The sequence below is a fragment of the Bufo bufo genome, chromosome 2, assembly GCF_905171765.1.
Source record: "Bufo bufo chromosome 2, aBufBuf1.1, whole genome shotgun sequence".
Taxonomy (NCBI): Eukaryota; Metazoa; Chordata; class Amphibia; order Anura; family Bufonidae; genus Bufo; species Bufo bufo.
In genome coordinates, this window is record NC_053390.1 from 798,019,329 (window position 1) to 798,035,672 (window position 16,344).

At 43.6% G+C, this 16,344-nt stretch overlaps 1 protein-coding gene across 1 annotated transcript in view; it reads right to left on the bottom strand.

The window, feature by feature from the left end:
* Positions 1-7,513: 7,513 nt before the first annotated feature.
* Positions 7,514-16,344, bottom strand: part of SUCLG1 (succinate-CoA ligase GDP/ADP-forming subunit alpha) — a 50,135-nt gene continuing 41,304 nt past the window's right edge. The window contains exons 8-9 of the mRNA XM_040419286.1: positions 11,677-11,865; positions 7,514-7,751 (exon numbers count right to left, since the gene is read on the bottom strand). Of these exons, the coding sequence (XP_040275220.1) occupies positions 7,725-7,751; positions 11,677-11,865 (216 nt within the window). The 3' untranslated portion in view covers positions 7,514-7,724. The remainder of the gene's footprint in view (positions 7,752-11,676; positions 11,866-16,344) is intronic.

The window sequence follows — 16,344 nt, forward strand, 5'->3', positions numbered from 1 at the left end:
ATAATATCATTTTTGAAACAAAAAAAAAATCATGTTTTAGTGTCTTCGTATTCTGAGAGCCATAGTTTTTTCAGTTTTTGGGCGATTAACTTGGGTAGGGTACGATTTTTGCAGGATGAGATGACGGTTTGATTGGCACTATTTTGAGGTGCATATGACTTTTTGATCGCTTGCTGTTGTACTTTTTGTGATGTAAGGTGACAAAAAAATGGTTTATTTAGCACAGTTTTTATTTTTTACGGTGTTCATCTGAGGGGTTAGGTCATGTGATATGTTTATAGATCCGGTCGATACGGACGCGGCGATACCTAATATGTCTACTTTTTCTCTATTTTTTACAATTTTTTTTAACTTTATTTGGGGAAAATGACATTTTTGTTTATTTTTAATTGAAAAACTTTAAATTTTTTGGGGGGAAAACTTTATTTTTTTCCCCACTTTGGGACTTCAACTTTTGGGGGTCTAATCCATTTTACAATGCATTCCAATACTTCTGTATTGGAATGCATTGGCTGTATGAGTAATACAGTGAGTAGTACTCATACAGCTTCCGGCCTGTGAGATCCAGGGGGCTGGATCTCACATGCTCGTCACCGGAAGGCAGCACAGATGCCTAAGGAAGGCATTGCGTTGCCTTCCATGCCATCGGGTCCCCCCTACAGGCGCATGGGGACCCGATGGCACCTCCGATCACACCACCGCATAAGGTAAAAGCCGCAAACCGCAGGTCTGAATTGACCTGGGGTTTGCGGAGATCGCCGACACGGAGGGGGGGTCACCGCCCGCAACGCCGCAATCTAGTTTTAAACTTAGGACGTACCGGTACGCCCTGAGTCCTTAAGGACTCGGCAAACATGGCGTACCGGTACGTCCTAAGTCCTTAAGGGGTTAAAGACCCAACCTCATTTGTACAGTGGGGAAAATAAGTATTTGATACACTGGCGATTTTGCAAGTTTTCCCACTTACAAAAAATGGAGAGGTCTGTAATTTTTATCATAGGTACACTTCAACTGTGAGAAAAAAATAAAAAATCCAGTAAAATCAGATTGTATGGTTTTTAAATAATTCATTAGCATTTTATTGCATAAAATAAGTGTTTGATACAATAGAGAAACAGAACTTAATATTTGGTACAGAAACCTTTGTTTGCAATTACAGAGGTCAGACGTTTCCTGTAGTTCTTGACCAAGTTTGCACACACTGCTGCAGGGACTTTGGCCCACTCCTTCATACAGATCTTCTCCAGATCTTTCAGGTTTCGGGGCTGTCGCTGGTCTACATTGAGTTTCAGCTCCCTCCAAAGATTTTCAATTGGGTTCAGGTCTGGAGACTGACTAGGCCACTCGAGGACCTTGAAATGCTTCTTATGGAGCCACTCCTTAGTTACCCTCGCTGTGTGTTTCAGGTCATTGTCATGCTTGAAGACCCAGCCATGACCCATATTTTAATGCTCTTACTGAGGGAAGTAGCTTTTTGGCCAAAATCTCACGATACATGACCCCATCCATCCTCCCTTCAATACGGTGCAGTCGGCCTGTCCCCCTTGCAGAAAAGCATTTTTGGTCCCATCTGACCACATGACCTTCTCCCATATCTCCTCTGGATCATCCAGATGGTCATTGGTGAACTTTAAACAGGCCTGGACATGTGCTGGCATGAGCAGAGTTACCTTGCGTGCCCTGCAGGATTTTAATCCATGACAGTGTAGTGTGTTACTACGAACAGTAATCTTTGAAACTGTGTTCCCAGCTCTTTTCAGGTCATTGACCAGGTCCTCCCGTGTAGTTCTGGATCATCCTTACCCCATGAGGCGAGATCTTGCATAGAGCCCCAAACCAAGGAAGATTGACAGCCATCTTGTGTTTCTTCCATTTTCTAATCATTGCGCCAACAGTTGTTGCCTTCTCATCAAGCTGCTTGCCTATTGTCCTGTAGCCCAACCCAGCCATGTGCATGTCTACAATTTTGTCCCTGGTGTCCTTCGACAGCTCGTTGGTCTTGGCCATGGTGGAGAGGTTGAAGTGTGACAGTGTGTGGACAGGTGTCTTTTATACAGGTAACGAGTTCAAACAGGTGCAATTAATACAGGTAATGAGTGCAGAGCAGGAGGGCTTCTTAAAGCAAAAAGCTAACAGGTCTGTGAGAGACAGAATTTTTGCTGGTTGGTAGGTGATCAAATACTAATCTCATGCAAATTAATACAATGTGATTTTCTGGATTTTTTTTGTTAGGATTCTGCATCACAGTTGAAGTGTACCCAAGATAAAAATTATAGACTTCTCCATTCTTTGTAGGTGTGAAAACTTGCAAAAATCACCAGTGTATCAAATACTTACCGCATTTATCGGCGTATAACACGCACCTTCATTTTAAGAGGGAAATTTCAGGAAAAAAATTTAAATTTCAAATAAAGAACTTTGAAGCAAAATAAGGGTAGCTCAGAACTTTTTTTTATTAATATTATTACCACTTATAAGGTAAATAATGTTAGCACTTTGTATAATTATTTTATAATTACCATATATTTTATCTGTTAATACCGTAAGTTGTTAATTCGTTAAGTTGTTACGCCGTACATAAAACCCCACTCCAGTTTACTTCACTACTTTACTTGTACCTGACGGGTACAAGTTCTCCTGCCTCAGACAGCAAACTCTCGCAGTGCAGAGCGTTACCGTGGTTACGCTCCGACGGCCGCGAGAATTAGACGTGAGGAAGGCGCGGGTTGCCTGGGCTTGCCGTTGCCTACTGATTGCCGTTACTCACTCGCTGCTGTGCGGTATGTACATTATATCGGCGGTATATATGGTGTATACGGTACTTGTTAATACTGTTAAAACATGGCTTCTTAACATTATATCGGCGTATAACACGCATACATCATTTGCCCCCTATTTTCAGGGGGGAAAAGTGTGTGTTATACGCCGATAAATACGGTATTTTCCCCACTGTACTTGTATGGTGGATACCGGAAAAGGGGTTAATCAATCTGATCCTTCATGACACGTAAGTAGTGGAACCCTGTCTGTAATTATCCCCCACTCCAGAGACACAGCATCATCACCGTTGATCAATGCTAAACTCATTAGTTTTGTTTTTATGCTGATTTTGATCTCATTACATTACAGGCTATGGACACCTTCTGGGCAATTTTTTTAGGATTGCATTTTACTTATTTTGGACAAAAAAATTTTTTTTAAATTGATCCTTATTAACAATTTTTCAGCAGTTTTTGAGATAAATGGGGTTCAATCTTAAGTCATTAAAAACAATTAAAACCGGACAAGCAAATAGCAACACATGTCGTAGACAGACTGCCTCCGAAACGCATCACCCTCTGCTTGTCCTGTTTTAATTGTTTTTAATGACGTGCAATAAATTACACAGTCTTAGGCCTCATGCACACGGCCGTTGTTTGGGTCTGCATTCGAGCCGCCGTTTTGGCGGCTCAGATGCGCACCCATTTACTTCAATGGGGCCGCAAAAGATGCGGACAGCCCTCAGTGTGCTGTCCGCATCCGTTGCTCCGTTCCGAGGCCCCGCAAAAAAAAAATCTAACATGTCCTATTCTTGTCCGCAAAACAAAATGAAACATCTGAAGTCGATTCGCATAAAACTTTGTTTCAATGCTGTACGGAGCGAGCGCTCCATACAGTATTAGAATGTATTGGCTCCGATGAGCTGAAGTTATTACTTTGCGAAGTCTCGCGAGACTTTGTGTAATAACTTCATGAATTGATTTCTACTGTAAAAAAAACATTTCCCGAACTCTGGTTTGGTTGCAAGGCACCACTTGGAACCGAACCAGGAGTTCGGGAAATGTTTTTTACAGTAGGAATCAATTTATAAAGTTATTTCGTGAAGTCTTGCGAGACTTCACAAAATAACTTCGGCTCATCGGAACAAATACATTCTAATACTGTATGGAGCGCTCGCTCCGTACAGCATTGAAACAAAGTTTTATGCGAATCGACTTTGCTCATCCCTAAATAAGATGAGACAGAGTGGTTTGACGGATTCACATACAGATGTTTAGTGATGACACACATTGGTTTAAAAAAAAAAAAGAAAAAAAGCCATCTGTTTCACAGGAATCCATAGCATGAGGCCTCGTTCACCTAGAGCAGTGATGGCGAACCTTTTAAAGACCGAGTGCCCAAATCGCAACCCAAAACCCACTTACTTATCGCAAAGTGCCAATGGCAATTTAACCTTAATGTTGAGGTTTTATTTTAGAAAAACTCATATATTCACATCTTTTGCTTTAAAAGAAAAATACAATAACAGACCTTTCAATGATACAAATGTAGGAGCCCAGCTTTAATGTACCCCATGTAGGACCCCACCTTTAATAATGGCCCCCATAGCGTAGGATTTTATTTTACTGTCCCCAGCTTTAATAATGTCCCCTATAGAGTGTGTGTTTTGCACCCTCAGCTTTAATAATGCCAGCAATGTAGGTACCCATCTTAAATAATGGCCCCCCGTAGGGTATGAATAATTTTTTTTTAATGCCCCATCTTAATTTCCTCCATGCTTTAAACAATGCCCCCATAATGGTCCACCGTTGTTACTGTTTTCTTGATTTTACACGAAACCCCCCCCCCCCCACACACCTTATCTACTTGTTCGCTCTGCAGCAGTCTTTCTATCTTCACTGAACATGACCTGCGATGTGCGTGATGACGTCACTGCGCGCTCCCACGTGGTTACGTCACCACACACATCGCAGGTAATTCGGCAGGTCCGAGTGGATGAGGTGAGTTTTTTTTTTTTTTTGCTGCGGGTCACCATGGGGGCATTATTTAAACCCCTAATAAAAGTGTACTCGTCAATTGGCTGTTAAAAACGGTCTTATTGATTTCAGTGGGGTCCGCATGGCTGTGGAAACGGACAAAAATAGGACATGTGAATAGCTCCATAGACTTTCATTGGTGCTAAAAATGGCCGTGTGACGGACGTTACTTAGACGGCAGTCGTCACACGGCCATTATTCACTGTCGTGTGCATGAGGCCTAAAGGATCACACAGAAATGGATCAAATAAATGCTAAATGTGCAACTGATGCACAGGATATTTTTTCTTTTTTTTTTACAGGATTTCTTCTTTTTTTTTTTTCTTTATTCAGAATGGAAAAATAATGGTAACTTGAACACTTCCCAACTTAGGCTACTTTCACACTAGCGGCAGCCTTCTCCGGTGGGGGAACAGCCTGCCGGATCCGTAACTACCACGTGCACTGCTGAAAGTTCACCTGGCCCTGTTCGCTATAATTGGGGACCGGCAGAGATCCGGTTTTTTCATTAAAATAACGTGAGCGGACCAGATATCCCGGACTGGCATTGATTGTGTACAGGGGAGCACACAACATCATAGGTTACTGTGATGCTGTGCATGTTGGGCTGTCGGCGGGACTAATGTCCCATAATCATAAGATCTTATGATGTTGTGTGCTCCCCTGCACATGATCAATACCAGTCCGGGACATATGGCCCACTCAGGCTAGTTTCACACTAGCGACAGGATGGATCCCTGTTGGATCCATCCTGCCGATAGTTCACGTGTGGCCCCGGACTGCTGCTCATCCCCATTGACTATAATGAGGGCGGAGTTCCAGCGGCAGCACTTGGTGAGAGGCTGCCGTACTAAATGTCGGACATGTCGTAGTTTTAGTCCAAGGGCCTCTCACCGAGCGCTGCTGCCGGAACTCCGCCCCCATTATAGTCAATGGGGATGAGCAGCAGTTCGGGGCCACACGTGAACTAGCGGCAGGACGGATCCAACAGGCTGTCTGATCCGTCCTGACGCTAGCGTGAAACTAGCCTTAGACTGGTCGTGTGCATGGGCCCTTAGGGAGGAGGACCCCTCTACCACCTCCCATACACTGGGCTGGAGTCTGGAGGTGTATGAGTGGGGAACAGGGGTGCTCCCTGAGTCCCCTCAGTCAGTGTGAACTTTTACATTAAAAAATAATTATACCAGGGCAGATGTGATTCTCTCACTGCTTGTTCTGCTCCCAGGAACAGCTCATGGGTCCAGGCTGCACCACTCACAGAGCAAGATGATGTTGTACTGAGACAGCAGAGGAAGAAGCATAACGCTGATTGGCAGAAGCTCAGCCACTGACAGAATACTGCAGGGTAGTGAGCTCCCCTGCAATGTTCCGTTCGGTCCTCTGGTTCTGCCTCCGCCCCTCCTATATCACATGTTGCGCCCTCTCTGCTTCCTGATTGCAGGTGGCGCGCAGTGATGCGAGTCCCTCCCCTCTCACTCCCCTCTGTGTTCGGCGCACATTAATGTAAGTCAGCTGGAGTCCGGGACCGCGATCCTCCTCTGGGCTAGGGCACGCGTGCCATAGGTTCGCCATCACGGACCTAGAGTAAGTAATTGATCTGGCTGTCGTGTAAAAACCATAATTTCTGCAGCCATAAAATTACAAAACGGTCCAAGTTTTACCAATGTTTTTTTTCTTGGGAGGTAAAAAAAAAAAAAAAAATGAACGGTTTACAATTACTATATTTTTGACTTATAACCCTGGTTTTAGAGAAGGAAAATAAGAAGAAATTTTTTTTTCTCTAATGGGGGTCTGATGAAAAATTAACAAATTCACTTACCTTTCTTGCTTCGTCGCTATTCGCGAGTGCCTCACTCCCGGCTCCCCACTCCTCCTGCAATACTAGTGAGTGCTTCCATAATGAAAGTGCTCACTAGTATTTGCTTTATAAGACGCACTGCCATTTTCCCTCAACTTTTTTTTTGGTTGGGGGGGGGGGGGGGGGGGAGAGTGAGTCTTATAAAGTGGAAAATATGTTAATTCTTTTCTTAATTGCAGTACAATTGATTTAGGTTCTAAAATATTAAACATGCAACAATCAATACGTGGGCTCCAAAATACGTCCTCGCTGTAAAAAGGATCTCAGAATAGGTCAATGATATCCAGGAATTAGAAATATTTTGGCTGTTTCATGACTTTTTAAAGATCATCATAAGGGCGATTTATCTTCTTCTCGAGTGCAAGGTTGTAAGTGGGTCTTCAGACCTCGAAGACGTGAAGATTGGACTCAAAGTCCTTATGGAGGGAATTCCACTGGATTTTAAAGCTGCACACGTTCCTCCAAAGGTTTTAATTTACATTCAGACACTATATATTTCTACTAAAACATTCGTTTTTTTGTTTGATTAGTGATATATGGGTCTATCATATCTAGCTAGGTGTGAAGAGGGTTAACCTTCAGGTGCAGGAGACAACTAAGAGGGAGAAAGGGGGGGGGGGGTTTGTAACTTATATGGAGCATGAATTTTCACTTCTATTGTGCCACAAGCAAGGACAGAATGTAACTGTCCGAAACGTGCCGGCTGTACATCTTCGTTTTTAAAATAAAGAAAGATAGAAGAAGTCTCCTTTTTCTCAGCTCACTGACATGCAGGCCCTTGAGAACTTGCATTAGGGGGACCAGAGTGACAATAGCCTCATTTTACTAATTATGACAGTTCCAATTAAAAGAAGACACATTTTAGGATCCAAAATAAATGGAAATATTTATTCAGGGAGGCTGTACAGTCTAATGAACAGATCCACACAGAGATCCTCAAGATGTTAGGGCTAAAATAACAGTTATGGCTTTATAGGTGGCTGTGCGAAGACATCGAAAGAGAAGATCTGGACGAAAAGAAACAATGTGGACGTGATTGTGTGCGGATATTGCCGTCTCCCCTTCCACATTTACAGCAGTTTCCTCTTCTCGAATTCCTGTGGGGAGATCAATAATGTATGTTAGTGACTTGGAACCGAGCTTCAGGCAAACACCGCCTTCAGATTAGCACCTGGTAATTTGTTATGTAGCGTGGTCAAAGGGATAAAACAGAAGCTTTCTGGGACGCTCCGAATATATGGCAAGGTGAAGGACGCGTGCAACACTCAGTGGGGGCACTTGGGTATTTGCATGTAGCTGCAGATCTGCCACCTATAACCTTGGTAAATCACACCTGGCTTAAATTAGCACATAAGATGTCCATGGTGCTCCAGAAGAACACCCTTGCAAACTGGTTCTCAAGCTGCCGTCCCCGGCAATGAGCTATACGCCGCTGCCATCAAGTGAAAACGCCTTACAAATCACTCAGGACTGCAGGCCCATACCCCTGTCATCATACATAGAGGAACCTTCTCCACACACAGCAACACAACGTAAGGGGACATTCACATTCGGGCTCTGCTCATCCTTGTGTCGGGATACTGGTTTTAATGGATCGGGAGAGAAGGCACAATCCCATGGTTTAACCAGTCAACGACTAGGCCTGAAAGTCTCTAAATTTCATCTTCGATCTCTCTGCATTTCAGCAACCATAACGTAATTTTTTGTATGAGGCTTTATTTTATGTGGGAGAAATACTATTTCTAACTTTAGTTTTGCCTTTTTCGAAGAGTTATTGCTTTTTTAATTTTTCGGTCAAAGTAGCCGTGTGAGGGCTTGTTTTTCTTAGAAGCTGATGCGTTCATTGGGGTATATAGGACTTTTTGATTATTTTTTATTCAGTTTCATGGTTAGGCTACTTTCACATTTACGTGGTTGTTTTCCGGTATTGAGATCAGGCAGAGGATCTCAATAATCGGGGAAAAAATATTCCTGTTTAGTCCTGCATTCTGAATGGTAAGAGATCCGTTCAGGATGCATCAGGTCTTCCTTCTGGCAGGATTCAGTTTTGTGACACAAAACTGCTGCATGATGAGGTGTTACGTCCGGTCATTAAAATGGAAAATATACCGGATCCGGCACCCATTGACTTTCAATGTATTTAGTGACAGATTTCATCCTGATGTGCAAAAATCTAAGGGGATCAGTTTGATTCCGGAATGGAGATCCTCTGGCAGCTCAAAGAAATCATAGTTTTTTTTATTTCCTTTCTCTTTACAGTGTCCACTGTCCAGGTTATATCAATAACCTGATCAATGTTCTAGTACAAGTCATTACGGATGCAGTGATACCAATTTTTATTTATGTACACAATAATGCATATTTAACGGTGAAAGTAGGATTATTGTTTTTGCTTTTTTTTTTTCATGGGGGGAAAGGAGATTGAGAACATGCACAACAATCCATGTTATGTACATGGTCATGTGCATTTAGGGTCCATTCACACGTCTGCAAAAATGGGTCCGCATCAGTTCTGCAATTTTGCGGAATAGGTGCGGACCCATTCATTTTCAATGGGGCCGGAATGTGCTGTCCGCATAGGCATTTGCGGATCTGCACTTCTGTTCCTCCAAAAATAAATAGAAAATGTCCTATTCTTGTCTGCAATTGGGGACAAGAAAAAGCATTTTCTATGTGTCGGCGATGTGTGGTCCGCAAAATTCGGAACGCACATTGCCGGTGTCAGTGTTTTGCGGATCCGCAATTGATTTCAGACACTATATATTTCTACTAAAGCATTAGTTTTTGTTTGTTTAGTGATATATGGGTCTATCATATCTAGCTAGGTGTGAAGAGGGTTAACCTTCAGGTGCAGGAGACAACTAAGTGGGAGAAAGGGGGGGGTGGGGTTTTTGTAACCCTTTATGTGGAGCATAATTTTTCACTTCTATTGTGCCACAAGGAAGGACAGAACGTAACTGTCCGAAACGTGCCGGCTGTACATCTTCGTTTTTAAAATGAAGAAATAATAATTGAACGGGGCTGAGCTGCAATACCAAGCAAAGCCGCTATATAAAATATGGCGTTGCGCTTAGGGAGCTGAGAGAAGGCCGCCTTCTCAAACAGCTGATCGGATAGGTCATCATTGGAAAACCTCATTAAGAGGCACTTGACTCTTAATGGACATCTGTCGGCAGATTTGTACCTATGACACCGGCTGACCTGTTACATGTGCGCTTGGCAGCTGAGGACATCTGTGTTGGTCCCATGTTCATATGTGTCCGCATTGCTGAGAAAAAGGATGTTTTAGTTTATGCAAATGAGCCTCTAGGAGCAACGGGGGCGTTACCGTTACACCTGGAGGATCTGCTCTCTCTGCAACTGTCACGCCCTCTGCACTTTGACAGGGCCAGGCATGATGAAGTTTCCACCGCCTGGCCCTGCCAATCAAAGTGCACAGGGCGCAGCAATTGCAGAGAGAGAGCAGAGCCTCTAGGTGTAACGGCAACGCCCCCGTTGCTCCTAGAGGCTCATTTGCATAAACAAACTTCATTTTTCCTCAGCAATGCGGGCACATACCAACATGGGACCAACACAGATGCCTTCAGCTGCCAAGCGCACATGCATTCATTCTTTTCAAGAGCCATACTTTTTCATTATTCTTTTCCTTGACGTTTTTATTAGAATCACTTTGCAGTTCATTGAAGTTTCATTAAAGGGCTAGGCCATCAGTAGCTGATCGGCAGGGGGGTCTAACACAGCGCACACTTGAAAATCAGCCATTTGGAAAAGATGAGCAAATTAATACCAAAAGCAGCTGCCTTGAGCAGAGAGGACGGCCATCTTGCACAGCTCTGTCAATATCACGCCTGCGCAGTTTTTTCCAAATAGCTGCTAAAGCGCAGAGGCTCTGCTGCTGCTACCTGAGCTGCGCAGATGCAGAGTGCGCCGCTCACATCTGGCTACACCTGCATGCACAGTCACAGTCCATTTGTGCTGCTCAGGTAGCAGCGGTAGCAAAGTCTTTGCGCTTGTGCAACTACTAGGAGCAACAGTGCAGGCATGAGATTGACAGGGCCAAGCAAGATGTCTGGCCCTGTCAATCAACGGGGAGGAAGGGAGTCTTTAGCTAGTGGTGGAACGCACCGCATTTATGTAGAGGCGCCGGCCTCTAGATCACTTCGGCGTATTCAGCGCATGTCTAGATCTACGCCAGTTCTCTTGCTGGTGTAGATTTAGACAATTTTCTACCCCTAATACAGGCGTAGAAAAGAATAAATGAGACAGGCCTGCCGAACCGCCCCACACGCGCTTTTTTTTAGACCAGGAGTGAGCATATAGCGGTTTGTAAACGATCCCCATGGTGTCTAACATAGAACACATTTCTATCCCATGGTCCCCACAGGCTCAATGCTGCAGGTGCTCTCTAGAGTGGCTTATGACCTACCCCATCTATACATATTAGCGGTGGTGAGGCCTCCTATAGACCTCTCCATAGTCGTGCACCTTGCGGACTGCAGCTTTCTTGTAGTACACGAACTACATGGTAATTTGCTATTTTCAGAGAAGAAAAAAAAAAAAATCTGCAGAAATATTGTGCAGCAAGCCAGACGATCACCTGGAGAACGCACTCCGGATGAATATGACAATTACAAGTTATTAAAAAGAAAAACCGACACCGTTTCCAGCTTTGAAATACCTCCAACCTTGCAGGATGAATGTTTCCCAAGCAGCGTGACTAGTGCGCCATTTCCTGACAGCTGTGCTATAATATAAAGAGCCCCCCCCACCCCCCTTTTTTGCTTGCTACTGTGCCAAATGCAATTTTAACTCAACACAATTACGCTTGGCTCGTGCTGAATGACGGTTTTCTCTGATAAAGGGTATAAAAGAGGGGACGTGCGGCACGGCTGAGAGCTCTGACGGCTCCCGACGGTAAAAAGAAGACAGAAACAGTCCTGGACGGCAGCCGGAAGAGCTGACGACAAACGGGGCCATTCACAATCAAGACCGAGGGGAAAAGGGGGTATGTGATGTTTTTACCTTGTGCATGGTGCTTCCCAGTTGGGCAGGAGACATACTGACGACCACGCCGGCTCTCTGCAATGCTGCAATCTTCTCTTTGGCTCCACCTTTCCCACCGGCGATGATGGCTCCAGCGTGTCCCATCCTCCTGCCGGGAGGGGCGGTCAGGCCAGCAATGAAAGACACCACGGGCTTGGTGTTCGAGCCCTGCTAGACACAAGGAGCAGTTAAGCTGTGACATCCCTGATACACAACTGTATAACAACTCCAATACAAGTGGATGGTTTGGGGATGTTGGTGTGAAATATGTGAAAACCTGCCTTGCGAATATACCCTTAAAGGGGTTCACCTTCACCTCCTACCTATGACCTTTGATCAGGATAGGTTGTCAATATCGTAACCTCGGGGGTCCACCTCCACCGATCAGCTACTATCAGCAGCCACCAGAAATAAACCCAGAAAGCCTCATCCACTGTGTAGCGGCCGCCTGCGTCCCGGCAGTCTATGGGTTTATTTCCGACACCTGCAGTCAACAGCTGATTGGTAAGGGTCTGACACCCTGCACGGAGGAGCCAAAACCACTGTAGTGGTGGCGGCGGCCTGCTTCCGGCACAGTCCTTTGTGTTTATTTCCGGCACCTGCTGACAACAGCCGATTAGCCGGGGTGCAGGGTGTCAGACCCTTACCAATGTGACACTGACCTATCCTAAGGGCCATTCATCAATATCTAGAACAGGTGCCACCTTTAGAGCATAGGGCTTCCAGAGAGCTGCTCACATTGGCGGACACGTGATGTGCCCTGTCTGGCTGAGCTAACCCCCAGCTGGCAAAAAGGGAACGTCTTGAAATTCCTGTAAGGCTGGCTGCACAGATTTTTAAGGATTTTTTGCTGCATTTTTGTATTTTCATGCACGGGTCTTGCAATTTTTTCTAACCCTTTTAATATTTCATCCTGCTCCCCTCCGCGGTTTTCCAGTTCCAGTATGTAATTGCCTGAAAGGAGGGGGTCCCCAACAGTGACGTGCCTTATGGAAACATGTCACCGGTGAGGCCAGTGACTGGCTGCAGCAGAGCACGCGCCCCTGCCCATCGAGAAGATGAAAGTTGGGGAACTGGAAAGGAGTGGTGGGGAGCAGGCGAGTTCCTACAGGTACTGCAGATAAGAGTTGCAATTAGGAGTGGCTTTTCTGAGACTTCTGAACTGACGATCTACCCTCTGGATAGGTCATCGGTATCTGATCGGTGGGGGTCAGCTGTTTGAGAAGAGGCAATACCAAGCATAGCCACTATAGAATGGATGGCGCTGTTCTTGGCGAGCTGCGAGTGGGCCGGTGAGCTACTGCAAGCACCAGTGTCTTCGCAAACAGCTGATGGTAAGGGGGTGCTGGATGTCAGATCCCCGCCAATCAGATACGGATAAACTCACTTCAAAAATCTTGGAAAAAAAAAAAAATATTATTATTATTATTATTATTGTTATTATTATTATTAATAATAATGAAAATAAAATTCAAAATTATCTAAATATATTACTAGGACCCTTTTAAAAAGTCTGAATTATGAAGTTCACTACAAAGGCTTTTTGTGTTGCATTCTCAGAAAACAAAAAAATTGGGGATTTTTTTTATTTATTTTTTTACAAATGTCAACATGATGTACATCTGCTGTTTTTCTCAGACATTATTAAAAGCAGTAAACAATAAATGTAAATTTTTACCACCAGGAAAAAAAAAAATGCACACAAAAATTATGTGTGAAGGAAGCCTGTAAAATCGGGGGGCAATAGACAGAGCTGAATAATTCAAATATACAAATAAACTGAGCACGGAAGTCTCCCAACAAAGTCGCCGATCGATGCAAAATAAGGCGGCGTAATTGCAGTACAGCAAGTGCCCCGGGCGCGCTGCGGCGTTTGTTCTCATGCGGTGCGGCCTCATGGAAGGAAGAAACAACCTCAGGACAGAGACGAGCAGATGCCAGGCCGGTGTGAGAGCGTGCACAGCCTGTGAACTGCGGAAAACGCGCTAGATTTAATTCCTCCAAAAACCTTCCAGACAAAAAACACATCCCCCCAGTGGTAAGCCACAGAAGAGAACGTGTCAATTGCGAGCGAGCTCCTGATTTAATTCAACAGTCTTTCGGGAAAAAAAAAGTTGACAGGGTTAATTTTTTGCACTTCCAGACTTTAAAAGGAAAATGAATTAGCTGCAAATAGGAGTAAAGAAAATTGTATTAAAAACAGAAAAAAAAGCTGCTATGAAATCAATGGGCGAGAGCAGAAACATTTATACGGGGGCAGAACAAAAAAATAAAATTAGGAAACATCCAAATTATTTATTCATTAGCAGTAATCCGGCAGCGGCTTCCGGGCCTCGCGAGTCACTAAAGCAGAGCGATCAATGGCTGGAAGTATTGCTTATTCCACAGGGCGAGAAGTACAGGCAGGCGGCCATCGTGTGAAAACCTAAGAATACACCCTTACAGGGCTGGTCGTCAGTCCAACTGCCGGCATTAGGCCTCGACCGTATGTATTTTGCGGTCTGCAATCCGGTCCGTGTTACATCTGCATTTTGCGGACAAGTACAGGACATGTTCTTTCTTTTTGCGGAACGGACATACGGAAGCAGAAAGCCTTTGTGCGCCTTCCACATCCGTATGTCAGTTCTGCAAAACGATAGAATAAGTCTGCGAAATGCGGGCCATGCACCCATTTGTATTTTGCAGACCGCAAAACGAATACGGTAGTGTGCATGAGGCCTTGCAGCAAATTTAGGAGTCGGGTCTTATGCTGACGGTCCAACCCATGGAACGAAGCGGCATAACCCCTTTAGGACACGGCCATATTTCACCTTAAGGACCAGGCCATTTTTTGCAAATCTGACCTCACTTTAAGTGGTGATAACTTTAAAACACTGACTTATCCAGGCCATTCTGAGATTGTTTTTTCGACACATATTGTACTTCATGACACTGGTAAAATGAAGTAAAAAAAAAAAATCAATTTTTATTTATAAAAAAAAATACCAAATTTACCAAAAATTTGTAAAAAATTGCAAATTTCCAAGTTTCAATTTCTCTACTTCTATAATACATAGTAATACCTACAAAAATAGTTATTACTTTACATTCCCCATATGTCTACTTCATGTTTGGATCAATTTGGGAATTATATTTTATTTTTGGGGGATATTATAAGGCTTAGAAGTTTAGAAGCAAATTTTGAAATTTCTCAGAAATTTTCAAAAATCAACTTTTTAAGGACCAGTTCAGGTCTGAAGTCACTTTGCGAGGCTTACATAATAGAAACCACCCAAAAATGACCCCATTCTAGAAACTACACCCCTCAAGGTATTCAAAACTGATTTTACAAACTTTGTTAACCCTTTAGGTGTTCCACAAGATTTAATGGAAAAAAGATACAATTTCAGAATTTCACTTTTTTGGCAGATTTTCCATTTTAATAATTTTTTTCCACTTACAAAGCAAGGGTTAACAGCCAAACAAAACTCAATATTTATGGCTCCGATTCTGTAGTTTACAGAAACACCCCATATTTGGTTGTAAACTACTGTACGGGCACACGGCAGGGCGCAGAAGGAAAGGAATGCCATACGGTTTTTGGAAGGCAGATTTTGCTGGACTGGTTTATTTACACCCTGTCCAATTTGAAGCCCCCCCTGATGTACCCCTAGGGTAGAAACTCCAAAAAAGTGGCCCCATTTAAAAAAACTACGCGATAGGGTGGAAGTTTTGTTAGTACTAGTTTAGGGTACATATGATTTTTGGTTGCTCTATATTACACTTTTTGTGAGGCAAGGTAAGAAATAGCTGTTTTGGCACAGTTTTTATTTTTTTGTTATTTTCAACATTCATCTGACAGGTTAGATCATGTAATATTTTTATAGAGCAGGTTGTCACGGATGCGGCGATACCTAATATGTATACAATTTTTTTTTATTTATGCAAGTTTTACACAATGATTTTATTTTTGAAGCAAAAATAAATAAATCATGTTTTAGTGTCTCCATATTCTGAGAGCCATAGTTTTTTCAGTTTTTGGGCGATTATCTTAGGCGGGGTCTCATTTTCTGCGGGATGACGTGACGGTTTGATTGTTACTATTTTGGCGTAGATACGACTTTTCTGATCACTTTTATTACCTTTTTTGGGAAGTAAGGTGGGCAAAATTTCAATTTCATCATAGTTTTTTTTTTTTATGGCGTTCACCGTGCGGGTAAAGTAACATGACCGTATTATAGATGAGGTCGTTACGGACGCGGTGATATCAAACATGTGTGGGGAATTTTATTTTTTTCATTTTTAAATCAGTAATAAATGTGTTTTTTGATTTTCACTTTTTTTACCCAGACCCACTTTGTTCTTGAAGATCCAGTGGGTCTGATGTCTGTATAATACAGTACACTATATAGTGTACTGTACTGTATTTTCACTTTACAAAGTCTGATTAGAATTCTGCCTTTAGCAGAAGTCTAATCAGCACCATGGACAGCCGGACGCCTGTGAAGGCGTCTGGTTGCCATGGTAACCATCACTCGCTGCCACAGCAGAGCAGTGGGTGATGGGGAGGGAGGGAGAAAAAGGCACAGCAGCCCCCGATGGGAGAGGGAGGGAGCTCCCTCCCTCTTAACCTTTTCCATACAGCGGTCCCTACGGACCGCGGCATGG